This window comes from Perissodus microlepis, chromosome 3 (assembly GCF_051167445.1).
Source record: "Perissodus microlepis isolate ML-2025 ecotype Zambia chromosome 3, ASM5116744v1, whole genome shotgun sequence".
Classification (NCBI taxonomy): domain Eukaryota; kingdom Metazoa; phylum Chordata; class Actinopteri; order Cichliformes; family Cichlidae; genus Perissodus; species Perissodus microlepis.
In genome coordinates, this window is record NC_140463.1 from 1738881 (window position 1) to 1766358 (window position 27478).

At 42.7% G+C, this 27478-nt stretch overlaps 1 protein-coding gene across 1 annotated transcript; it reads right to left on the reverse strand.

Moving 5' to 3' along the window:
* Nucleotides 1–410: 410 nt before the first annotated feature.
* On the reverse strand, nt 411–26940 carry LOC146389384 (protein NLRC3-like). Its single transcript, XM_084912167.1, has 10 exons — nt 26899–26940; nt 26229–26307; nt 24801–25002; nt 22850–24644; nt 21236–21409; nt 20749–20922; nt 20207–20380; nt 14089–14262; nt 2698–2744; nt 411–2549 (listed from the first exon to the last, which is right to left on the reverse strand). Exons 2-10 carry the CDS (start codon nt 26229–26231, stop codon nt 2011–2013), a joined length of 3282 nt encoding a protein of 1093 aa, XP_084768293.1. The 5' UTR covers nt 26232–26307; nt 26899–26940; the 3' UTR covers nt 411–2010.
* Between the last annotated feature and the right edge of the window lie 538 nt (nt 26941–27478).

A 27478-nucleotide genomic window follows, 5' to 3' on the forward strand; every position in this document is an offset into this window, starting at 1 on the left:
GAGCAGTGAAACAAACCACGGAGGCCCCAGAAGATCAATCAAACGATGAGTTTATTAACACACAGGAGAAGAAATATCAGCATATGTCTTCTGACAAAAATACAGGTCCTTCTCAAAAAATTAGCATATTGTGATAAAGTTCATTATTTCCTGTAATGTACTGATAAACATTAGACTTTCATATATTTTAGATTCATTACACACAACTGAAGTAGTTCAGGCCTTTCATTGTTTTAATATTGATTATTTTGGCATACATAACTCAGACTGAGCAGGACGTGAGACCTGTGGACTGTTTAAAGCTGTCCCTCCACAGCTCACTCAGACCTGATCCACACCTCAGTGATATTCTCTGACTTCCTCAGTAGAGACAGAAACCATTCAGATCTGGGACCATCATCTGACTGATGATGTCACACAGACTGTGTTTTTCAGGAACAGTGATTCTGATGTGAGCCTGCTAGCTGACAGCAGACCTGATGAAACCACATGTTCACATCTGTGAGGACAGACTGGACTCTGTGACTGCACCTTGGTTCTCCTCAGAGGTCTGTACAGGAGCATGTCCACCCCCACTGAAGATCTCAGTCACTGTGAAACATAGAAACCTGCTTGTGTGGCCTCTGCCTCACATGTAGATACAGCTACAGGTTTCTCTGTCAGTCAGACTGAAACAGTGTCCTGATGCTGCATCATTCAGCTCTGTGCCCCAGTCAGCATCACTGGGAGCTACCAGTGTCAGTGTTTCTGCCCTTTTCCTGTAACACTACACTCAGCACAGGCTCAGCTGGTATCCAGTGTTGGACTTTGGCTTCAGCTGCTGTGATAGATCCTCTAACATAGATCAGCTCTGCTACATGTTGTTAGATAAGTGCAGCTGCTGTCATGTCCTGATGTTTCTCTGGGTCAGCAGCTTCTCCATCAGAGGTTCACATGGAGCTGATCCAGTATCTCCAGTAACTGTGTTCTGTGCCTCACTGGTTCATCCTTCTGTCTGTGTGACGTCAGTCAGATGTTGAAGTTCAACTCTGTAATCTTCACTGTGTCACAGAGTTCAGTGAGTCCCGTTATTCACAGTATCAATCAGATCATCAGAGAACAGCTGATCAGCAATCAGTGGTGCCAACAGCGCCTCCTGTGGTGAGAGGATGCAATAATGCAATGTAGCATTTTTACACTGAACACTTGCAGTCATGGAAACTGTCTGTTGGATCTGTGTGACGTTGCTTTCTTGTGTTGCTTTCTTGGTTAGAGTTCCTCACAAATGTCCAGATTATTCTTCTAATGAGGCGTCGACCATGTTTTCAGTTCTTTGGAAGAAAACGTCGCCCTTTGCCATCCTTACTTTTCTTTGACTTCTTCAAATGCAGCTGAACTCCAGCTGGTATTTTCTTGGACTTTGCAGCTGTTTCTGGTCATCAGTTCATTCCTGCAAACCTCTGAAGCTGAACAACAATGATGCTGCATTGCTGGCTGATCCCAAAAGGTTGATTCTGTTCATCTGGACGTTTTCAGAAACGTTTGCTCACTGATCAGGTGACTTCTTCAGTCTCAGCTGACTGCAGCTTTACAACCTTACAAACAGCACATTTGCACAATGACTGAAACCAGCAGCAGCAGCACCTGATATATATGATACTAATATAATACATATACATATATAATCCATACTAATGATGAAGGAACTGAGCTCACAGTCCATCGTTCATTCAGTGAACTACTCAGTTTATTTTGGGCCTCAGAAATGCTCACTCTGTTTGTACATCACTGTCAGCAATAGACTCATTCTGCTGTGTGGACAGGAACACATGTGACATCACTTCCTGTTTGTTTGTGACTGAAGAGGAAGAAGTTTACAAGGAATCATTTAGAAGAGTTTCAGACATCAACTGATTGAATCCATGAATGTGAAAACGTGTTTGTGAGTGAAAGAGACAGACATGTACAGACTGAACTATCTGTTCAACAGTCAGAGTGTTTCTCTAACAGGACACACTCTTTACACTCCACTCAGCACAGGGACACTGAGGAACCAGGAAACCAGACCATAAACCCAGGATAAAGAGTTTGAGTGAATGTGGTGTTGAAGGTGTGGAGGTGGATCAGAGTGTCAGAGGAGACTCTGTAGAAGGACAGAGTGCCAGCAGGACAGTCCACATACACTGCTGCTCTGTTAGAGACAGAGGAGGAGGAGGAGGAGGAGGAGATGGGTGTTTCTCTCTTATTGTGACAGACATGACGAGGACCATTATAATCACACCACAGACTCCAGGACTGATCATTGTATCCAAACCCACAGTCCTTACTGCCTCCTTTCCTTCTGATGCTTCTGTAACTCACTGATATATAAACGCCTCCTCTCCACTCGACCTCCCAGTAACAGCGACCAGTCAGACCATTTCTACACAGCAGCTGATGATGAACATCAAATCTGTCTGGATGATCAGGATATGACTGAACCTCCTTCACACGTGTCACCTTCCTGTTGTTGTCAGACAGTTGGAGCTTTGTGTTCACTGTATTTGTGTCGATTGTGAGTTGACAGGAATCTGATGGAGAGAACAAACACAATCCAGCTGCAGTTATTGATCCATCATCTGTTCATTGATTGACACTTTGATGATGACTCCTGACATGATGAAGATGGTTGAATGTGTGCTGCTTTGCTTTCATGAATCCCATTAAAAACACACTTACACTTCCTCAGACCTGGTCTCAACCATCGGACTCCAGCAGGCTCCACCCTGAAAGGAGGAGGGGGGTCAGAGCAGCACAGTCAGCATGCACACATGGACATTACATGGCTCTCATACACACACTGTTACACACTGAGCTCAAAGCTCGGCTCCACTGTTTTATTCAAAGAAATCTACATTTATTTATCAGCACATTTAAAAACAGGTTGAGCCAAAGTGCTGTAGGAAACATACACAGTAATTACTATAAAGACTCGTCAGAATTGAAAGCTACAGAGTACAAATGTGTTTCCAACCGGGTTTTAAAAATGTCGAGTGTTGGTGACGACCTGATGTGAAGGGCGACTGTTCCAGAGTTTGGCTGCAGCCATCGATAAAGCTCACCTCTGTTTTTACGTCTAGTTCTGGTCAGAAGCTACTTATCTGCAGACCTGAGGGCTCCACTTGGATTATTTTGTTAAAGAGAGATAAGATGGAGCCAATCCATTCAGAGATTTAAAGACAAACAACCAGATCTGGAAGTGGATTCTACCACGTACTGGTAACCAGTGGAAAAAGCTGGTGATGGGTCGTCTAGCACAGAGCCACCGCTGGAACCAGACAATTCATGAGGGAGAGAACTGTGACAGCGCCGTTCCTTCACTTGACCTCAGTCGCTCTCGTCTGCTCCCTCCTAACACTGCTCTTTATTGAGGTTACGTGAATATGCACAAGTTCATTAACATATGACGTCTTACACAGGTATGAACAAAGAGTACCAGTCTGCGCATAGTGTAGGTGTGTGTGTGTGTGTGTGTGTTCCAGATGTGACCCTGTGACCCCAAACCTGGTGCTAAGAGTCCAGCGGTCCCCCTAACAAAGGGCTCTTATACTTAACCAGACACAGAGTAGGTGTCCTCCTATACCAGGGGTCAGCAACCTTTAACACCCAAAGAGCCATTTGGATCAAATACTTTTTGACATCTAAAATGAAGATAACACTGTACACAACATGTGTGAACAACTAAGGTGTGTTGCTTATGAAATCCATGAAGTGCTACAGAGAAAATTACATTTTATTTATGCAATTAACACATTTTGAACTCTTAAAGAAATATAACAAAGCAAAGACACCCAGCTGAACTAAAATGATCCAGCAAACAAAAACTGTCGTGAGCCACCCTTATATCACCTTTGGGCTTTTGGAGCCTTGACCTGACTTTTAAAAAGTAATTGGAAAAAAAGCACTATGCTGCTAAAAAAAATGAAAAATAGATATTTGCAAAATTCTGCCTAAATATGTATTGTACTTGGTTAATGTGTGTGGCGGGGCGTGGTCTGCAGCGCCGCTGCAGGGGAGGCGGATGCACCTGAGCGGCACCCGCAATCAGGCCTCACTGTCTTAACGTCTGTGCTCTCTATGCTGTTGTGTTGGTGTGTGTCGGGCTGTGAGCTGCAAAGCTACAGCCGGCTGTGTGCGTACAGCAACCGTGTTCTCCCCACCGCAGGGAAAAGGGTAACACCACCTGGGTCTGGGTGCAGTTCCCCCCTCCAGGGGCAAGGGTACCTAGACCCGGTTCGTAGAGTACGCTTGGGGAGTGTGATCGTGTGTACAGCGTCTCTTTATGTCTGTCTCCACGTTGGGTGAGTGTGGAGTAAGTGCATATGAGAGCATGAGGGTGGGAATGGATGTTTGTATCTGTGTGTGCCTGTATGTCTGTGTCTATATGTCAGGTTGGGTATCAGACGCCACCTCTCTGGGGACATCTCAGGCCCTCCAAGGTTTGGAGGCCTATCTCCCCCCACCACCACTTCCCCTGCCAGTGGCGGACTCCCTCAGACATCGGTGCGTTGGCGGTTCTTTGTGTCCGGGGGTGGGCGTCCAGATACACACCGGCTCACTCCTTGGCGGCCGCTTATCGGGGCCTGGAGCCTGGGGCTCGCTCGGGCCACTTCGGAGGTGGGGTGCCCTCGGCCTCTCAGCCAACAATGTGAACGGCTAATGCTAACACTCTTTTCCCCAGCATTACAACAATCTTAGCTGCTAATGCTAAGTAGGCCGCCATTAGCACCTATGTCTAATTTAGGGCAAATACGCATTAGAACCTAATGCTAATTTGAAGTGAATAAGCATTAGTAGCTAATGCTAATACCATATTTCCTTGCTTTATAACAATATCAGTAGTTAATGCTAACACCACATTCCCTTCAATTAAGCCTATTTAACAATAATTAACTTGTTTTAGCATTAAGAAGTTAATACTAAATTGGCTACCATTGGTGGCTAATGCTAATTTTTGGTGAATAAGCATTCGCAGCTAATGCTAATACCATATTCTCTTGATTTATAACAATGTGAGCAGCCAATGCTAGGTACATAGCCATTATTAGCTAATGCTAATTTGATGTGTGTTAGCATTATCCGCTACTGCTAACAATGTTTTATCTTACTTTTTATTACTTTTTAACAATATCAGCAGCTAATGCTAACACTACTGTCACTACCCGATCCATACCGGAAAACCCGATCGGTACCCCGCATGCGCAAATCTTACGTCACTTTCTCTCTTTGCCAACATTGCGACATTCAATATATTTGAATGATACGGTTAGCGCCCAGTTAGCTCCTAGCATTTCTCAGCAGCTCTGCCTCCTTTTCGACTACCGGGACATTTAAACAATGGATAATCCGTATCCGCAACAAATTTTTGCTTTTCTTCTCAACAGAGAGCGTCCCCCGATTGAACAACAGCGCTGTAAAATAAGAAGAATGGTGCCTAATGATAGAGTTAATAATACAAACTTTATAATATGTCACGTGAAGATTCAGCAGCCAGATGAAGTGTTTACTGGCAATTGACAGTGATAGCGGACATCATCATCACTATTCCAACAATCCTCTCCACACAGACAAGCATAAACACACTCGATTATCACTAAATCAAATTTAACACACGTTTGTAATGACGCTAATTCAGTTTACAATAGGGTTCATTCGCTCAGTCAGCAGGTGGCGGTATCCTCGTACACTGGGGAGTACACTGCCATTAAACAAACAGAAGAAGAAGAAAACCCCTGCACATGCGCGGTACGGATCGGGTAGACCCCATTTGTACGGTCCGACTTTGCACATGCGCAGTAAGGATCGGGAGTCCCGATCTGTCACTATCTTTTTATTTTTTTGTTTTTGTCTACATTATATTAAATGTTTCATTATCGGAAACATTTTAAGAGATACTTGTTATTCTTAACATCTCAACAGATACTCTGACCTGTAACTATCGTAAAATGCTTCGACCGGAAGTAGACACCTTTCACCGATCGGGTTTCCGGTACGGATCGGGTATCCGGTACGGATCGGGTAGTGACAAGTACTTTCATTTCAGTTAAGCCTATTTAGCATGAATTAACTTCATTTAGCATTAAGAAGTTTATGCTAAATAGGCTAGCATTAGTGGCTAATGCTAATTTTAGGTGAATAACCATTGGCAACTAATGCTAATACCATATTCTCTTGATTTATAACAATGTGAGCAGCTAATGCCAAGTAGGTTGCCGTTATTAGCTAATGCTAATTTATCTGCTAATGCTAACAATGTTGTTTCTTACATTTTAACAATATGAGTAGCTGATGCTTATACTATTTTTCCTTCAATTTTAACAATGTGAGCAGCTAATACTGAGTGGGTCACCGTTATTAACTATTGCTAATTTGATGTGAATTATCATTATCAAGTAATGCTAACTATTTTCCCTTGCATTATAACGATGTGAGGAGTTATGCTAAGTAGGCTGCTCTTATTGGCTAAAGCTAATTTGATGTGAATTAGCATTATATTAGTGAGGTGTTAATGCTACGTAGACTGCCATTAGTGGCTAATGCTAATTTTAGGTGAATAGGAATTGGCAGCTAATGCTAATACCATATTTTCTTGCTTTATAACAATGTGACCAGCTAATGCTAAGTAGGTTGCCGTTATTAGCTAATACTAATTTGAGGTGAATTAGCATTATCCGCTTATGCTAACAATGTTTTTTCTTACCTTTTAACAATAGGAGGAGCTGATGTGAACACTTTTTTAATTCAATCTTAACTTTTCCCCTGCGATGTGAAGAGTTAATGCTAAATAGGACGCCATTAGTGGATAATTCTAATTTTAGATGAAAAAACATTAGAAGCTAATGCTAATACCATATTTTCTTGCTTTATGTCAATATCAGTAGCTAATGCTAGGTACGTAGCAATTATTAGCTAACGCTAATTTAGGTGAATTAGCATTATCTACTAATGCTAACAATGTTTTTGCCAACTCTTTTCCCTTGCATTATAACAATATGAGCAGTTAATGCTAAGAAGGCTGCCATTATTAAGTAATGATAATTTGATGTGTGTTAGCATTATCCGCTACTGCTAGCAATGTTTTATCTTACTTTTTATTACTTTTTAACAATATCAGCAGCTAATGCTAACACTACTTTCATTTCAGTTAAGCCTATTTAGCATGAATTAACTTCATTTAGCATAAGAAGTTTATGCTAAATGGTAAAAATGGTAAATGGCCTGTATTTGTATAGTGCTTTACTAGTCCCTAAGGACCCCAAAGCGCTTTACACAACCAGTCATCCACCCATTCACACACTGGTGATGGCAAGCTACATTGTAGCCACAGCCACCCTGGGGTGCACTGACAGAGGCGAGGCTGCCGGATACTGGCGCCACCGGGCCCTCTGACCACCACCAGTAGGCAACGGGTCAAGTGTCTTGCCCAAGGACACAACGATCAAGACTTTCTAAGCCGGGGCTCGAACCGGCAACCTTCCGATTGCAAGGCGAACTCCCAACTCTTGAGCCACGATCGCCCGTAAATAGGCTACCATTAATGGCTAATGCTAATTTTAGGTGAATAAGCATTGGCAACTAATGCTAATACCATATTCTCTTGATTTCTAACAATGTGAGCAGCTAATGCTAAGTAGCTTGCTAATTTGATGTAAATTAGCATTATATTAGGGAGGAGTTAATGCTAAGTAGGCTGCCATTAGCAGCAAAAGGCAATTTGAGGTGAATAAGCACTAGTAGCTAATGCTAATACCCTTTTCTCTTGTGTTATAATGATGTGACGTTAATGCTAAATAGGCTGCCATGAGTGACTCTTTTCTCTTGCATTATAACGATGTGAAGGGGTTATGCTAAGTAGGCTGCCATTAGCAGCTAAAGCTAATTTGAGGTGAATAAGCATTAGTAGCTAACGCTAATACCCTTTTCTCTGGTGTTATAATGATGTGAGACGTTAATATTGTTCTCAAACAACAGAATGAGAATGAAATATTGATTCTAACAGGGCCCATAAACAGCATTAGATTAGCAGCATTAGCTTATCAGAGTTTCTATCATGGTCAAACAAATCCTTAGCAGAGCAAAGTGGCCTACTTAGCAATAGCTGCTCAAGTTGTAGAAAGCAAGGGAAAACAGTATTAGCATTAGCTGCTAAATGTGCACTTGAGAACAAATTTATTGAATGTGAATGTAGAGTTTCCAGTATTTAAGCTTCCATTTCCAAATGTTAGCTGCTCCTGTCTGCCTCTTTGTCACACACACAGACTGAAATGATTCACAGCCTTGTTTCATCCTTCTGTCACTATCACTGTGGACATACAGCATGGGAAACATACACATGGCTGACACTTTATTAGGTACACCGTGGCATCTATCTCAGGTACACCTGTGACCTAGATGTTCCTGCAAACAGACTCCTTGGAGACCCCCTACATAAATATCCATGTACTATCCAGCTAGACTAGTGTGTCTGTCCCTGAAAATATTCCTGCATGTGTGATTGTTCATGTGTCATTTTTTTTTTTTTTTTTTTTTTTTTTAGTGCGCATGCGCCAACCAGCGTGCAGCCTGTTACAGTCGCTCCTGCTTTTCTCTTAGTTTAGCTCTTTTTTCTTACGTATTCTTTTTTTTCTGACTTGTATTTTCATCCGTTTATTATCTCTTACTCAATCATGTGGATTGAGAGAGTTTTTGTTCTTCTGGTGGCCGTGGAACTGTTACTTTTATCAAGGAACGGGACCGCGGCACATCTCCTACACTCACGGACTGTTTACTCCAGAGATCAGCTGATCGCCCTGATGCCGGCCGGCTCGCTGGCCAGGCCCGCAGAAGTACCAGCTGAAATTTGGAGGAAAACACATCGGGGATGCAGAGGTCAAGGACAGAAGAGAAGAAAAAAGGAGCCGGTGAGACAGCGGAGGCTCGAAGCGAGGAGGAGGTATAAACCGTGTCTGCCGTCTATCGTGATGGGAAATGTGCGATCGTTGGCAAATAAAATCGACGAGCTCTCAGCAGTGGTACGGAGTCAGAGGGAATACCGAGAGTGTAGCCTGATGTGTTCCACTGAATCATGGATGCACCAGGACATTCCCGATGAGAATGCTTCCGTGGAAGGCTTCCACACTGTTCGGGCGGACACGGACAGCATCGCTAGAGGTAGAGCTGGGCGATAGAACGATAACGATATGTATTGCGATATAACTTTTTCTCGATAGAAAAATTAAACTATTGGGATAGACCTCGCCGCTCTTGTCCTCTTAAAAAAAAAAGAAAAAAAGAACAGCCAATCCAAATTAAGTAGCGCAGAGCCGAACCAATCACAGCCGCAGCGTCACGTCACGTGACTTGTTACGTACAGCACAAGTGCCAAGCCGCACATGTGTATTTGTTTGGGAAGCAGCCAGCCACCGTACCGCCCGGGTAATGGAGGAAATGAGTGTGCCGACTAGAGAAAAATCAACCGAGCGTGACCGAAGGTTATCGAAGAGAAAACAGATGATGGTTCCAATGCCGGAGAGATTGTCGAACGGAAGAGCCAAATAGGGATGGGTATTGATAAGATTTTCACGATTCCGATTCCATTTTCGATTCTGTTTAGCAATTCGATTCTTTATCGATTCTCTTATCGATTCTTTTTAAAAAAGGAGAACACTAAGGTCGATTAGCTTAGAACTTTGTTTTATATCTTCTCTTTGAACAAGATAGAAATTTAGGAGTATCATGGCCTTACAAACCCAACAGTGAGATCCACAGCCTACGGCTCTTCAATGGGGTGTCACAGGGTCCCCAGGAAAAAAATTGTAAATGTAAAATAATAAAATAAATATTCTTCTGTAGCAATAACAAAGTATAACATAAATTATTCAGTAGCAATTACACAAGAATATCCAGTAATGTCCCTGCCTACAATTAAACACATTCACTTACCGAAAATCGGGGGCATCTGCTGTGGCAAATGGGTGCAAGCCTTTTACCACAAACTTAGTCACTGCTCGGTGACATTCGTCGATCCTGGCTTGAAAGGAGACGCTACCGGTAGACTGCAGCGAGAACTGCCAGCATCTGAGCCAGCCAGACTCTGTCTGTCTTACTCAACATGGTCACCTAAATGCACAGTAATGGCAGGTTTTGTAATAAGGCAGATCGCGCTAACATAATATGCACTGTTAGTTGATTATTTACCTGCCGCATTAACGGGAGAGGACGTGCAAACGTTACCGCTGCTGCTGGGTTGAGATTCACGAGTCCGGAGCGGAATTAAAAACACGACATTCATTTAAGGTCATCGCGTGTTTTGTGAGCAAATGCTTTTGCATATTCGTAGTGTTTCCTCCCTTAAATGAAATATCTACTTTGCAAGTATTGCAAGTTGCCCTGTTGTCATCCGTTCTTGTAAAGTATAACCAAACTTTTGAGCGTTTGAGCCGCTTACGCGTGTTTCCTGCCAGGTAAATGACGCTCCGCAACGTGGTGACGTCATTCGGGGCGACTGGAATCGATAAGGGAATCGTTTGCAAAAATGGCAAACAATTTCAAGGAATTGAAACAGTGGGAACCGGTTCTCAACAAGAACCGGTTTTCGATACCCATCCCTAGAGCCAAAGAAGTTCCGTAGTGTGAAGGTATTTCGGCTATTTCAAGTCTGGCAAAAAACAGAGTAGCGTTCACTGTAAATTGTGCCGAAAGCAAGTCTGGAAATACAATAAAGCGGTGCATGCTCAGTCTCTGACTGGAAGCGCTAATTCGTCATTCGGCTTTTGTCAGACTAAAGTAACTGTTAAAACTGTTTGAAAAGCTAAGCTATACAACAAGGAGAGATTGAGAATTTCTTTTTAGTTCTCAGTTTATTTGATATTGACAAAAGTTAGTCAATTTTGTCTGTTCTTCTGTAAAACAAAGTAAGATTTATTTTTAGAATTAATATTTTGTTTCTAAGTGGAATTGACAATTTAGTAGTCTGTTTTGTTTGTTCTATTTTGAAACTTGAATGCTTTAGCGGCTGCCTTTTGTGTAGTTTGCAATATTTGCCTTTATTTATCTGAAAAAGTCTCATGTTCCTTAAGTACATCTACCCTGTTGAACTTATTATGGGAAATAAATATATAAAATAAAAACAAGCTGCTGATTATTTCACATTTTACTTGTGAGCAACGGCACATTTAAATCTTACAAATATAGTTATTTGGCTTATATCGTGATATATATCGTTATCGCCTGAAATGAAAAAAACATATCGTGATATGAAAAAATCTTATATCGCCAAGCTCTAGCTAGCGGTAAGCGGAAAGGAGGTGGGCTTGCTGTTTTAGTTAACAACCGGTGGTGTAACCCTGCCAACATAACAATCAAAGAAAAGATTTGTTGCCTGGACACTGAACTGTGTGCTGTTGGACTCAGGCCGTATTATTTACCCAGGGAATTCTCTCACGTCATCTTGGTGGCTGTTTATGTTCCTCCCCCTGCTAACCCCACAGCTGCATGTGACACTATCCACTCTGCCATAGCTCGGTTACAGACTCAGCACCCGAGTGCCTTTATTGTGATCTCGGGTGACTTCAACCATGTATCACTGGACAATACACTAACAACATTCAAACAATATGTGGACTGTCCCACCAGGGGAGAGAAAATTTTAGACTTACTGTATGCTAACATCAAGGATGCATACAGCTCCTCCTCCCTCCCCCCACTTGGTAGGTCAGATCATAACCTGATTCACCTCACCCCCCGCTATGTGCCAATTGTGAGGAGGGAACCTGTGACCACCAGGACTGTTAGGAGGTGGTCAGAGGAGGCAATAGCGGAACTACAGGGCTGTTTTGAGGTGACCAACTGGGAAACACTCTGTGAGCCTCACGCCGAGGACATCAATGGGCTTACTGAGTGTATCACAGACTACATAACTTTCTGCACCGACTCCATTGTTCCAGCTCAGACTGTTCATTGTTACCCAAATAACAAGCCGTGGGTGACTAAGGACATCAAAGCCCTCCTCAACGACAAGAAGAGGGCTTTCAGAGGGGGCAATAAAGAGGAGGTGAGGAAGGTCCAGGTGTTACTAAAGGACAAGATCAGAGAGGCTAAGGACAATTACAGGAGGAAGCTGGAGTGGAAACTCCAGCAGAACAGCATGAGAGAGGTGTGGAGGGGCATGAAGACCATCACTGGATTCAGGCCAACCAACAGCAGGGGAGCTGAGGGAGGTGAGAACAGAGCTAACGAGTTGAATCTGTTTTTCAATAGATTCGACACCACAGTGTCTGCTCCGACCCCCACAACCTCACCTGTAGTCAGCCTGGAATCCAGAGCCACACCACTGTGCCAGCCTCTCTCTTCACATGGCGCTGTTGCCTCCTGTGAGATTCCTGACACCCCTCCCCCACCCATCACCTTCACTCAATACCAGGTTGAGATGCAAATGAGGAGACTTCACTCAGGCAAGTCTGCTGGACCAGACGGAGTGAGTCCCCTCGTCCTCAAGACCTGTGCCCCCCAGCTGTGTGGAGTCTTTCATAAACTGTTTATGCTGAGTCTGAGTCTGCAGAGGGTCCCAGTGATGTGGAAGACATCATGCCTCGTCCCTGTACCAAAGACGCCACGTCCCAGTGGCCCCCAGGATTACAGGCCCGTGGCACTGACCTCCCACATCATGAAGACCCTGGAAAGGCTCATCCTGGACCAGCTGCGACCCATAGTAAGACCACATCTGGATCCCCTTCAGTTCGCTTATCAGCCTCGTCTCGGAACTGAGGACGCCATCATCTACCTGCTCAATCGTGTCTACACCCATCTGGACCAGCCGGCGAGCACTGTGAGGGTCATGTTTTTTGACTTTTCTAGTGCTTTCAACACCATCAGGCCGACCCTCCTGGGTGATAAGTTAGCAGCGATGCAGGTGGATGCTTCTCTGGTGTCCTGGATTGTTGATTACCTGACAGGAAGACCACAATATGTACGTCTCCCACAGTGTGTGTCTGACAAGGTGATCAGCAACACAGGGGCACCACAGGGGACTGTCCTCTCCCCCTTCCTCTTCACCCTCTACACCACAGACTTCAGCCACTGCACGGAGACCTGCCATCTTCAGAAGTTTTCTGATGACTCTGCGGTGGTTGGATGCATCAGCAGGGATGATGAGACAGAGTACCGGGCTGTGGTCGACTCCTTTGTCACGTGGTGTGAGCAGAATCATCTGCAGCTCAACGTGGCAAAGACCAAGGAGCTGATCGTGGACTTCAGGAAGACCAGGAAACACTTGACCCCTGTTTCAATCCAGGGGGTCAGTGTTGACATTGTGGAGGACTATAAATACCTTGGAGTACACATTGACAATAAACTGGACTGGGCTAAAAACACCACAGCACTTTACAGGAAGGGCCAGAGTCGTCTCTATTTTTTGAGGCGACTGAGGTCCTTCAACATCTGCCAGAAAATGCTGAGGATTTTCTATGAGTCTGTTGTGGCCAGTGCGATCCTCTATGCTGTTGCATGCTGGGGGAGCAGGCTGAGGGTCGCAGATGCCAACAGACTTAATAAACTAATCCGTAAGGCCAGCAATGTTGTGGGGATGGAGCTGGACTCCCTCAAGGTGGTGTCGGAGAGGCGGATGCTGTCCAAGATAAAGACAATGTTGGATAACACCTCCCACCCACTCCATGACATGCTGGTCAGTCACAGGAGCTCGTTCAGTGAGAGACTGAGATTACCGAAAAGCACCACTGAACGACACAGGAAATCTTTCCTGCCTGTGGCCATCTCCCTGTACAACGCATCCACTTAACACACTGGTTACTGCTACAACTACACATGTTTCTTTTCCAGCTATTTATTTATGAGTGACTTATGTATGTATGTATATATATGTATATATTGTACTATTCTTACTTAGCGTATTGTCTGTCTTGTCTTAATGTTGGTTTATAATGGAGCACTGTAACAAAAAATAATTTCCCCCAGGGATCAATAAAGTATTCTGATTCTGATTCTGATTCATCTGCAGGAAACAAACAGGAAGTGAGTGAAGGACACAGGAAATGTTTCCAGCTCTTCCTCCTCTATCAGACATTCTCTTCATACCTGAGAGTCTCCAGTCTCCAGCCTGGTTCCTTCAGTCCAGCCGACAGCAGCTTCATTCCTGAATCGCCTGGATGATTGTAGCTCAGGTCCAGCTCTCTCAGATGGGAGGGGTTGGAGCTCAGAGCTGAGGCCAGAGAAGTACAGCCTTCCTCTGTGATCAGACAGCCTGACAGACTGCAGACACACAAAACATCTCAAGCTGTTTAACAGTGTAAGGTAACAGCCTCCAATATTAGAGAGAAAGCCCCAACCATCAGACAATTGACTGTGAGCAGCACTTGGTGATGGTGGGAAGGAAACAAAGATCCTCCCAGTGAAAACAGGCTCCAGGAGGAGCATCTACCATGACTGGTTGCAGGGTGAGGGGAAAGAGAAGAGATGAGCTCAGAGAGACAAGAACAAAACACAAACTAAGGAGAGAGAAGACAAAAGTTAAGGACATGCAGTAGTGACATATAAAAGCATCAGGAGTGAAAAGAGGGGAGCGGAGAAGAAAGCAGAGCATCATGGGAAGTCCACCAACAGCCTGAGCCTATAGCAGCATAACTAAGGGATGGTTCAGGGTCACCTGATCCAGCTCTAACCATAAGCTTTATCAAAAAGGAAAGTTTGCAGCTGATCTTCAAAGTAGAGAGAGCGTCTGTCTGCTGAACTCAAACTGGGAGCTGCTTCCACACCAAGTCCAACATGGCCAGGCTGAGTCGTTAGATTAGTCCACAGTCCAAAGTAAAGTCAGAAAGTCATTATTTTTTGTCACATTTTAGTGAAAATGTAGAAAAACTATCCAAAAGTTATTTCTAATTCTGATATTAAACAGTTTAAATGGTGTAAAAAGCTGTAAAGAAAACAGAAAGAGTCAATAAAAGCCTCTTTAGAGGGTCACCAGTTTAAAACTCAGACATTTAAACTGGTGATTCTCCTGCTCTGCTCCATTTCCTCTCTAGACTTCCTGTTCCTAGGAGGGATTTGATTGGCTGAACGTCCTTTTAGCCTTTGTTTAGTTCTTTGGGTGCTAGTCAAAGAGGAAAAGACGAGTCATGTGACGTGACATAAGGAGCGCTCTGATTGGTTGGGATTGACAAACTATGGTGCTGTTTGCAAGCTTAGCTTTGCAGAGGCAAGAAAATCTCTTAGATAGCGATGAGACGCTCCACAGTGACGTTTCCACACTTTGGAGCTTCTGAAGTGCAGATGTTTGGAAACGCTGCCCCAACGTGTGGTTCAAACACTCAGATCACGTGACCTCAGCTGCCACAGGTGGCATACCTGCTGCTTCCATGTTAGCATGTTAGCTCCAACAGGTGTTCAGTGTGAGAGCAGAAGATGATATCAGTGACATCCAAACAAGGAAGGAAGAGACTGTTGAAGGCAGCGAGCTGTGACTGCTGTGAACAGTGTTCTCACACGCAATACACCACAAACACCTTTATACAACTAAATATACTGAGAGCACACTGCTGTGGTTGCTGTGGTAACCATCCATATATCCAGCTGTTTGGGGTCGAGTCTGCTTTCCCATCCTTGGGAAAAACCCTCAAAGTTTGATGTGTTTTTTTGTGATTTGGTTTTATTTGGTGTTCTATACACTGTGAAACAAAGCTAGAAGCCCCTGTGGTACAGTGGGGGACTCAAACCCAGGGCCCAACCTGCTCCAACAACAGTCAAAAGGATTTTATTAAGTCTCATTTTCTGTTCATTAGGAAAACATCAATAATGAAGAGCACATGTTTATAGAGGCACATTCAGACCAATGACAGTCCATTCACACTGACCTCCACCTTTTTAAATGTGAGTAAACACATCATGGTTCTGGTGCTGATGTGGTATCAGGGACAGGTGTTGATTTTGAACTCAGTCTGAGGTTTCATTACACTGAACCTGCACTGCTTTATCTTGTTTATGACACATTTATACCGAAAGTCTCAGCTGGATAAAAAAAGAATGAGGAAAAACACATTTGTTGAGAGAATTGTTAACAAATGTGGTGAGAGTGTTGTAATAGTTACAGACAGAACTATGATTTATTTATTTAAATGCATTCCAGGACGTTTTTTACTCACGTTATGTCTCTTCCACGATGTTATTTTTCTCTCCTACAATGTACGTTACAATTACATTAGCATGACCATTTATCCAAATTAGGCAATGACGTCATTTAGCGACTTCCAGCAACTTTTAGGACAACCAATAGCAATTTTCCTTACTGAGGAGTTGGCAACACTGCTAGGAGCAGTGGGTGGATGGCAGCATCATCATGAAGGATCAGTGTGAGAATACATCATCATCCACAAAGAAAACCAGTCTGAGTGTCTGACGCTCTTGTCAGAAAGACGCAGTTGCAGTTGCTAGTTAGCTGGTTTGCTAGTTAGCTGCTCTGCTAGTTAGCTGCTCTGCTAGTTAGCTGGAAGCTAACTCACTCGAACATTTGATGCTAAACTGTCTAAAGTGTGTGAGCAGCATTCATTGCTGCTCTGTGTTACTCTCCAGCCTCTCTTTAACTTAGTCCTCTCAGTTTTTTCCTCCTTACAAACTGGAAAACCTTCTTTTTCAGCTTCTCCTCCACACCCGAGCTGTGGCTAAGGTGCTACCAGCACGCAGGCTCGGTGTGTCCAAATTCATGGGCTGCATCCTCCTGAGGAAACATTTGTAGACCGATTACGTCACAGCGACGCACCAAAGGCTGTCCAAATTCGTGGACTCCTCCGAATGCAGCCGACAAATGCGTCCTCCTTTTCCCCGAATTTGAAGGATGGGTCGGGTGTGTCCTTCGTGGCCCACCATATCCCAGAATTCATAGTGCGGCCAAGCCAAACTCCAGTTTCCGGTAATGGCGACCGCTACTAAGTTTTAAAATTACTCTTATTAATCTTCCTGGGTCACATAATAAACTTTTAACATATTTTCAGGCGAGAATGCAGCTGTGTAAACTTCAAATATCTGCTTGGTTTATCAAGATATCGCATATTTGCAAAAGCGCTTCAAAGTTTTCGGAGACGTCTGTTACCCACCAGCTCGATAGCTCGGCGGGAGCTCCAGGGTTACTGAAGCCGCAGAGAACAGCACAACTCCCGGCACATCATTTTCAGATCACCGCGGACTTTTGCTACTCAGGATAAAAGTAATATATAAGTCACTTAGACCAGCGGTCCCCAAACTTTTTTGCGCCACGGACCGGTTTATGCCCGACAATATTTTCACGGACCGGCAATAAGGTGCCGCGGATAAATACAACAAAATAAAACTAGTGCCGGTACCGAAAAAAAGAAGATTTATTCATAACACACGTGAAAAGACCCAGGAAAACAGAGTTAACAATAAAAACGATAACAAAATAACGCTGAAAACCGATAAAAACCCTGAAAACCATACATTTCACACCTGAGCCTCAACTCTCGCGGCCCGGTACCAAACGACTCACGGACCGGTACCGGTCCGAGGCCCGGGAGTTGGGGACCGCTGACTTAGACAACCTAAAAATGCTATTGTTTTGCTTTTTTCAGTGTTTTATTTGTTCGTGAGTAAATCGGTTTGGCTGAGATTAAAGTTATTAGATTAGATAAGATAAAATAAAACTTTATTAATCCCCTGGGTGGGTTCCTCCTTGGTTTTTACACAGCTGAATAAACGTCAAACAAAAAACTGATTAAACAGAAGTGTGAGATGGTCAACAATTCCCGCCAGAGTCCTGTTATATTTTAGATAGCAAGGAGCAGACGGCCGAGTTTATTAAACTCCACCGAGACAGCGGTGACACTAATCAGAAGGCTAGACCGTCCAATTTCACTGTCGTTTACTTCCGGCCTACCTGACCTTCTGAGGACCCGGCCCACGTAGACCGCGAAGGCCAGGTCCTCAGGAGGATGCAGCCCATGAATTTGGACACGACCACAGTCTTTCTCACTCAACAGTTACACTCGTCACCCAGACTAACACCACTCCACATGTTCACCACTAGGAGGCGCTAAAAGACCACATACAGTGAGATTATCACTAAATGTCTGCTGTGTCTGACAGTGACTTGAGTTTTTACTAACTGGCTACATGAGCACGATTAGCTGCAGTTCCATCTTTGTAAAAGAGACTCAGCAGCAGATTAGAACCAAACAGAAACATTTATACTTTTTCTGCAGCACCAGCTGAATGCCTAAACTCCAGTGACAATGAGACACATACAGTGTGACTGCTGTGACTTTACAGCTGGGCCTCATTCACTGACATTGGTAACATATGACTGAATCTATATCACACTTAAAGCTTTCTGTAAATGAAAGAATCAGTGAAAACGAGGCGCTTCAGTTGATTTTAAACACAAACTCTGAACATAACCTGCTCCAGACCAGGTTATTGGTTCAGCATCAGTAACCATGGTGATGTAGCCAGGTAGACACCGAGCTAGGACAGAGACAGACAAACATTTATGCTCACAATCACACATCTCCAGTTAACCTTGCATGCATGTTTTTGGACTGTGGGAGGAAGAGTACCTGAAGACAACCCACACAGGCCAAACTATCACCCCTATTTACAGAATTACAATCTAATTAGATGATAAAGTAATAAATTATTTGGTATTTTAATGAAAATACATTTTAGCAATAGTTTATAAGTCAACAATTATAGTTAAAAAAAGTGACAAATCAAACAGTCAATAAAATCTTCTACAGCTGAAACTAATGTAGACAATGTCGGGGGAGGAAGTAAAAGTAAAAACCAGAGACGATAACTACCAAAATAAAACAGGAAGTGAATAACAACCATGAGTGTAACACCTGAGTGAAGCTAGTAAAGAGATGTAGAGGAACACTGAGGGAAGTAAATAAACTCACAAATATGGACAGTAACTAAAACTAACGAGACTGGAAGGCTCAGAATACTACAAAATAACTGAAAATAAAACCTAAGAGGAAAACTAAACTAAGAAACCCTGAAGCAATCAAACAGAGCAGCTCAAAATAAACAAGAAGTTTAAAGTACAAAAACACCAAACCGTTACATATTCAGTGAATGTGAAGTGAAGTAAAGTGAAATTTATTTCGGTCAACAACAACAACACCGATTATTGTTTTACATAACAGTACTCAATCTATTCAAATGTCCAGCATGGACATATGAAGAATGTGATACTGCAGTGAAATGGAGCCCTGCTGATGCAGACGCTCTACTGGTCTCACACTGACCACTTGCTGAAGCTAACATGGCTAACACTAGCATCACTGAATGTAGCCCCACTCTTCTCACAGCAACAACTGTCATGGCTCGACTCTTCAGTGATTGGCTCATGTTAGATTGTGAAAAGTCCCAGCAGTACTAGCTGTTTTATATAGTGTTTATAATAAGCTAAATGTGATAATAATGTGCAAATAAAGCCTGAAGCAGCTAGCACTGTTAGCATCAGCACCAAGCCCTGTTACATTTATACACTGTTAGAGCTCCAATGGCTCCAATCTACAGCCCTTATAATACTGATTAAAATATTGTCTGTAAACACAGTGTCATCAGATGTTATGGTGTTACTGATTCTAAGTTCATTTGTTTTGATTTCACAGCGAATATAACTTAAGCATTCACTGCACCTGATTTCCAACAACACCTTTTTTCAAATGTTAAATATCCAGAAAATCTAATTGCATTAAGTGTTGTTTCCTGTTTTGGTTTCCCCACTTTAAGCTCAACAGTCAAATTCTGTTTTGTATTAATCTATTGTTTCGAATTTTTGTTTACATTTTATGTTTAAGTGAGGCAATGAGTCATATCACTATGACTAAATATATATTTGATTTCATCTTTTCAGTCAGAAATAATCAATTGATCATATTTTTATTACTAGATGTTTCTGAAAATCAAATTCTGATATCTGAACAAACAGCTCTGTAAAAACCTTCAGAATACAGGAATCGAACTAGAAGGTTTGGTGGATGAAGCACTGCTAAAAAAGATTTTGGACTCAGAGGAGCAGATGGGACATTTCATTGCAAATGAAAGACAGAAAGTGAACAAATATCACTAAAAACCCCAGACACTAATTTTTACATTAAGACTTTTTTAATCAATTTACTGTTTATGCAGTAATAGAAATCACATTTAACATGATCATCAGTGGAAAATTTTAAATCCTGACCTGAGAGTTTCCATTTTACAGTGTGGACTATTCACTCCAGCAGACAGAAACTTCACTCCTGAATCCTGCAGGTCAGAGTTACTCAGGTCCAGCTGTCTCAGACTAGAGGACTGGGAGCTGAGAGCTGAGGACAGAGCTTCATAGCCTCTCTCTGAGAGCTTACAGTGACTCAGTCTGAAAAATTACAGATAAACATTAAACAAACACTGTTGTTAAATTGCAATGAGGGTGCACTAAAGAGTTATTAGATTTAGCAATTAATCCTGTTTTTTTACTAGGAGACAACAAATGGATGACGCTGACATTTGTTAACTGACAATGGTCAATCAATTCTGGTATTCTATTGCAAATGCCAATTGGGCTCCATGTGCCGGGCAGTGCATTAGCACCAAAGTAGCTGACATATTGATCAATAACTCTCTCTGCTCATTAAATTATCATAAAACTATTACAGAAGTTTAACTGACTTTTTTCCCCATTTAGTGGATTCTTATTGGTTAATTCTGTCAATTGATGAAAAGCACAACATAACTTGATCTCACCTCAGAGTATTCAGTTTACAGTGTGGACTTCTCAGTCCTGCAGAAAGAAACTCCACTGCTGGATCCTGCAGGTTGTTGTTACTTAAGTCCAGCTCTCTCAGTGTAGAAGACTGGGAGCTGAGAACTGAGGACAGAGCTTCATACCCTCTTTCAGAGAGATTAGGGACACTCAGCCTAAACAACAAAAACAAAATAAAAACACAATTTGAAAAACTGTAATTTGATAACAAACTGTTATCAAATGACAAGTTAAATGAACTCTACGACAAGTTACAGAGACTCAGTCTGGGGGAACAGAAATTTTTTTAAAAGTCCACGTGGTAAAGAGATTAGAAATGTGGCAGATGATTATAACTTTAGACTAAAAAGGTCCCTCTAGCTCATATATTTATTAAAACAAGAATAAACACTTATCTTGATTTGCTTAGAATTTTAATTGACGTCTTATGCTAATTCATAAAGAATTCAGAATATGACTTCATCTGACCTGAACGTTTCCAGGGTACACTGTGGACTCTCCACTGTAGCAGACAGAAGCTTCACTGCTGAATCCTGCAGGGTGTTGATACTCAGGTCCAACTCTCTCAGAATAGAGGACTGGGAGCTGAGAACTGAGGACAGAGCTTCACAGCCTCTGTCTGAGAGGTCAGGGACACTCAGCCTAAAAAAACAAAAACAAAATAAAGACATAATTTGAAAAATTGTCATTTGATAACAAACTGTTTGTGATTAATTTAAATCACTTCTTGTGTTGAACCTTTAAAAGAAAGACAAATGTCAGTGTGCATTACTATTTATGGCTAAAAAACGTTTTGATTTAAAAATGTTCCCTGTGTAAATATAAAGACCTGGAACTTGCTCATTAAATGCTAAACAAAAACAAGGGATGACTCCTCATTCTGTGAACAGGTGATAGGCAAGACTGTAAGCATGTAGCAATGAGAGGGAAGGATGGCTCATATCCTGGTGAGTGAGGGTTAGTTGCTCTAGGAAAAGGTCAAGATATGACTGAGAGATTCTGGGAGACTGAACCAGTGAAATTATCATGGAAATTATTTCTACTAAAGCAGATATAGTGATTAGTCCTTCCATCAGTCGTCCACAAAGCAGTGAGATAAAGTCTCAAGTCTCATTCTGCACAGTGTAAATGTCAGTGTCCTCTGGGTCCTCACTGATCATTGTATTCTGTCACAAATTGTCACGGTTCACAGAATATGTACAGGCGGAAATCAAAGTGCACGACATCGGAGAGATTGAAAAACAATCAAGCATGCAGATCTAACAACAGGAAACCAGAAGAAACATGAGGAATATGATTGAATCTGTCAGCAGCTGCAGATCCTTGGAGCTGTACTGGTGATGCTGATTGTAACATATATAAGTGAACTCTTCAGCTGAGCAGTGCACTGATGCAGAGCAATAAGACCAGAGGAGGAATTAGGGAGTTGATGGTTATCACCTATGGCTCCATCACAGTCTTTGAATGTCTTCAGTCAGTACAGAATGATGCTGCTAGGCTTTTAACCAGCACATGAAATAGACTGGACATTACTCCAAGTTTTAATCTCTTCACACTGGTAACCAGTTCATTTTAGGCGTTATTTAAAGATTTAGTCCTTACTTTTAGTCCCAGTCTATATTTCTGACCTTCTAGAACCCTACAGCTCTTCTCACATCTGAGATCTTCCAGTCAAAGGCTGTTACTGGTCCCACTAACTCATTTATTCAGACTCTAGTATTCAGAGTGGCCTTTAACTAGTTTTAGGCTGTATGATGTTCAGTGTTTGCTGTTTAATGTTTTATTCTTCTGTGTTTTTTATTGCCTGTTTCTATTGTAAAGCACTTTGTGGTTTTTGACCTGTGAAAGCTGCTGTATAAATAAACTTTACTTACAGGATGATTCTGGATATGACTTTGATAAAAGCTGACACCCAGATATGTTTAAGACACTCTGACATTTACTGCTGCTATCAAACATTAACTATAATATACTGTATTTAGTGCTGATGATGATTTAGTTAAATATGTTTAAGTTTTAAGGGTCCATCACACATTACACTGTTTATGTTATAAATAAAAGACTGATCACATATTTACTTACAGAGCCTTATTGGAGGCTTTGACCACTGGCAGCAGCCTCAGAAGAGCCTCCTCTGAAGCAGAGTATTTCTTCAGGTCGAACACATCCAGATCTTTTTCTGATGACAGTAAGATGAAGACCAGAGCTGACCACTGAGCAGGAGACAGTTTATCTGTGGAGAGACTTCCTGATCTCAGGGACTGTTGGATCTCCTCCACTAGAGAACGATCATTCAGTTCATTCAGACAGTGGAACAGATTGATGCTTTTCTCTGCAGACAGATTCTCAATGAGCTTCTTCTTGATGTACTGGACTGTTTCCTGATTGGTCTGTGAGCTACTTCCTGTCTGTGTCAGCAGACCTCGTAGGAGACTCTGATTGGTCTGCAGTGAAAGACCCAGGAGGAAGCGGAGGAACAAGTCCAGGTGTCCATTTGGACTCTGTAAGGCCTTGTTCACAGCACTCTGGTGGAGAGACACTTTTTTTCTAAAAAAGCTAGACCGCTTGGAGGTTGTTTGTTGTTGTTCCAGCAGATTAAGCCCAGAGTTGATGAAGGTCAGATGGACATGAAGAGCAGCCAGAAACTCCTGAACACTCAGATGGATGAAGCAGAACACCTTGTCCTGGTACAGTCCTCTCTCCTCTTTAAAGATCTGTGTGAACACTCCTGAGTACACTGAGGCTGCTCTGATATCGATGCCACACTCTGTCAGGTCTGATTCATAGAAGATCAGGTTTCCTTTCTGCAGCTGATCAAAAGCCAGTTTTCCCAGAGACTCCATCATCTTCCTGCTCTCTGGACTCCAGTGTGGATCTGTCTCAGCTCCTCCATCATACTTGACCTTCTTCACTTTGGCCTGAACCACCAGGAAGTAGATGTACATCTCAGTTAGGGTGTTGGGCAGTTGTCCCCCCTCTCTGGTTTCCAGCACATCCTCCAGAACTGTAGCAGTGATCCAGCAGAAGACTGGGATGTGGCACATGATGTGGAGGCTTCGTGATGTCTTGATGTGGGAGATGATCCTGCTGGCCTGCTCCTCATCTCTGAATCTCTTCCTGACGTACTCCTCCTTCTGTGGGTCAGTGAAGCCTCTGACCTCTGTCACCATGCTGACACAGTCAGGAGGGATCTGATTGGCTGCTGCAGGTCGTGTGGTTATCCAGAGGCGAGCAGATGGAAGCAGTTTCCCCCTGATGAGGTTTATCAGCAGCACATCCACTGAGGTGGACTTTCTAGGGTCAGTTAGGATTGTAGTTTTGTGGAAGTCCAGAGGAAGGCGACACTCATCCAGACCATCAAAGATGAACACAACCTGGAAGTCTTCAAAGCTGCAGATTCCTGCTTCTTTGGTTTCAGTAAAGAAGTGATGAACAAGTTCCACCAAGCTGAACTTTTCCTCTTTCAGCACATTCAGCTCTCTGAAAGTGAATGGAAATATGAACTGGATGTCCTGGTTGGCTTTGTCTTCAGCCCAGTCCAGGGTGTATTTCTGTGTTAAGACTGTTTTCCCAATGCCAGCCACTCCCTTTGTCAGCACTGTTCTGATTGGTTCATCTCTTCCAGGTGAGGCTTTAAAGATGTCTCCTTGTCTGATGGTTGTTTCTGGTCTGTCTGGTTTCCTGGATGCTGTTTCAATCTGTCTGACCTCATGTTCATCATTGACCTCTGCAGTCCCTCCCTCTGTCATGTAGAGCTCTGTGTAGATCTGATTCAGAAGGGTTGGGTTTCCTGCTTTAGCGATCCCCTCAAACACACACTGGAACCTCTTCTTCAGCTTAGACTTAAGGCTACGATGACAAACTGCAGCTGGAAGTTCTGAACAATAATAATAATAAAATACAATTTCAACAATCAGATCTTACAAAATGCTGATGACAATTTCTGACCCTCTGAGAAATGACTGAACACACTGGTATCACAAGTCTCTCATTTATCTAACAGCTTAAAACCTTAAGTAACAAATCCTCTTACGTCTCTGCAGACGGTCAGCCAGCTCCTCCTGTTTCATTCTCCTCAGGAAGTCCACTGTGATCTTCACAAATGCCTCTCTGCTGCTCCTCTGCTCATCATCCTCCCTCTGAAACTCCAAGCACTGGGGCTTATTTGGATTCAGAACCTTCTGGATCTTCTTCAGCTCGTTCTTCACAAAAGTGATGATGTTGTCCTCCAGCAGCTGGAACAGAATACTAAATGAATGACCCACTACTCTGAACTTCAGTCTACACAACATCCACTTCTTTACGATCAAGGGGCATATCAAGTTTGACTGTATCTGATTAACTGAGACATTCTCCACAACTCCACGATCGCAAAACGTTGATTGTGTTCATATGAATGCAGTGATTTCAGTGGGAGAAACATTTCACTGATGTTCAGAGCTGAACTACCAACGGGCTGAGAATCAAAGCCAGAAACTTGGAGATGTTATAGCTAACTGAGTTGATCATATAGACAGCTGGTCTTAAAGGCACATTCTGTTTACACATACAGATCAGTATTTAAGGTTTGACTCTCATCAGCCACTGGAGCACAAACTGGACATCATCAGGATGCTACAACACAGAACAAACACCATCCCCACAGACACAGCAGCCAGGGAAGCAGAAGATCATCACATCAAGAAGGTCCTGAGTAAATGTGAACGCTGGTTTGAGGGTGGAGTCAAGGAGGCCATTTATGTGAAAGGGGAAAAACCATCTCTGAATCATTTTCAGTCCTCGTACAGGAACACTCTTCAAGCTAAATCCAAGTGTGTTAGACCAGAGTTAACTTGATAGATATGTGTGGGTGTGTAACTCTTAGAAGCTGATTGGCTGCTTTTTATGGGGGCTGGGTCTTTGGAAAGTGAGCAAACCACAGTTTTAGTAACACACCCTGAACTGCACACTTTAACAAACAACATGAGATTTTAACAGTGATGTAAAAATCCTGTGATTCATTGTTATTAAGCACAAACACATCTATGGCCCCGTTTCCATTAGTAGCTGCTCACATCGACTCACCACAGGTCACCACGACTGGACTGGATCCACTGGTTTCCATTACAGTTGAGGACCACCTAATGTGGTCGTCTCAATACAGCCGAGTGTCGACTCACATCATCAGTAAGTGCTAATGCTGCTAATTTTCATCATATTTGTCATTTACTAAGTTATTAAAGAAACAGTTATTCAGCTTCATTCCCACTGATCTCGACTACAAACTGTTTCACTTTGGTTTCTGTTTAAAGCCTCGATGTTTAAAACGTTTCCCTGTGATCACATTTGCACCGTCTGATTTCAAAGTTTGATTTCTTTTGGTCGTTTAGTCCACAGAGTCTTTGGTGTTCTGAAAGGGACCTATAAATAAATGTGTTATTATTAATATTAATAATAAAGTAGTTGTTGTACATGTACAGACCATAACTATGGAGTCCAGCTGTGTTTGATGCTGCTGGGCAGACTGACCACTGGGAACCTCTGAGCTCTGCTGGTCCACTCTGTGGAGGAACCATGGACACACACACACGAAGCCACTTTCATTATTAAAATGTGAATTTAGCCTCTAAAAGCTGTGTTCAATCAGTTTTGCTGCTTCCCTGTGTCTGACCTCACATTTGTGTTTCTAAAAGGACCGTTAAAAATTCCCGTAAACACTTTTAAACCTGTGAAAAAACCTTTTTAGAAAAGTTTAAGCTGTTATATGTTGCACTGAATCTATTGATTGATTTCCATGAACACCACTGTGGTTCAGTGTTGTCCTGATGGAGTCTCATTAACAGCAGCCAGTATGATCCAGGCTTTAGCTGCTGGGTCTCTTTGTGACCTCTCAGACTGTTTAACAGATCAGACACAAAGAGAATCAGAGCAGCTCTGTTCTTTAAAGACAAACATGAACCCACTCAGGTCACACTTTACCCACAGATATGAGCATCACTGTCCTCAAACAGCAAATGACCAAGTCTAACATTTGGATCTTTTCTCTTTCATTGTTTTCTTTTTAATGAATCTTTGTAATAATCTGAGGATGTTTCAGGTCATATTTATCCAGGAAACACAAACATGTAAAGGAGTCATCACAGCTCTCTGACCTCGTTGGTCCAGGTTCACCACTGAAGTCTGGAGGTTCATCTTTGGACATGTCACTCCTCACACTCCAGCTGGGTCCTGCAGAATGTGACCTCTGACCTCTGCAGACACAAACATGTTTTATTCAATGATAAATTCTCTGATAAAGTGATGGAAGCAGCTGTGATCACACAGACTGCAGATAATGCAGCTGTTTCCTGTCAGTAACATCCTCTTAGATTAGAGTTCAGCTTCTTACAGGAAAACTGGACAAAACTGATTTTTGTTACAGATTCATTTTCATTTCCTCTCAGCTCACAAACACAGTCAGACAATCAACCAGAATCAACACTGATTATAATGTCAGTGCAGAATTATTTCTGTTACTCAGTGAGTTCAGCTCTCTGACCTCGTTGGTCCAGGTTCACCACTGAAGGCTGGAGGTTTATTTTTGGACCAGTCACTCCTCGCAGACGGACAGCTGGATCCTGCAGACTCTGCTCTGTCCTCCTCTTCTTCCACCATCATCTTCTTGTGGACTTCAGTTAGTCTGAGAGGTAAACCACAAACACTCAGTGAGTTCACATTAACAGAAGTAACTGA

Coding starts and splice junctions, on each gene's coding strand:
- LOC146389384 (XM_084912167.1), bottom strand. Junction 20,923..21,235: donor TGTACCCTGGAAACGTTCAG/GTCAGATGAAGT, acceptor TTTGTTGTTTAG/GCTGAGTGTCCCTAATCTCT. Junction 2,745..14,088: donor TGGAGACTGGAGACTCTCAG/GTATGAAGAGAA, acceptor TCCTCCTTTCAG/GGTGGAGCCTGCTGGAGTCC.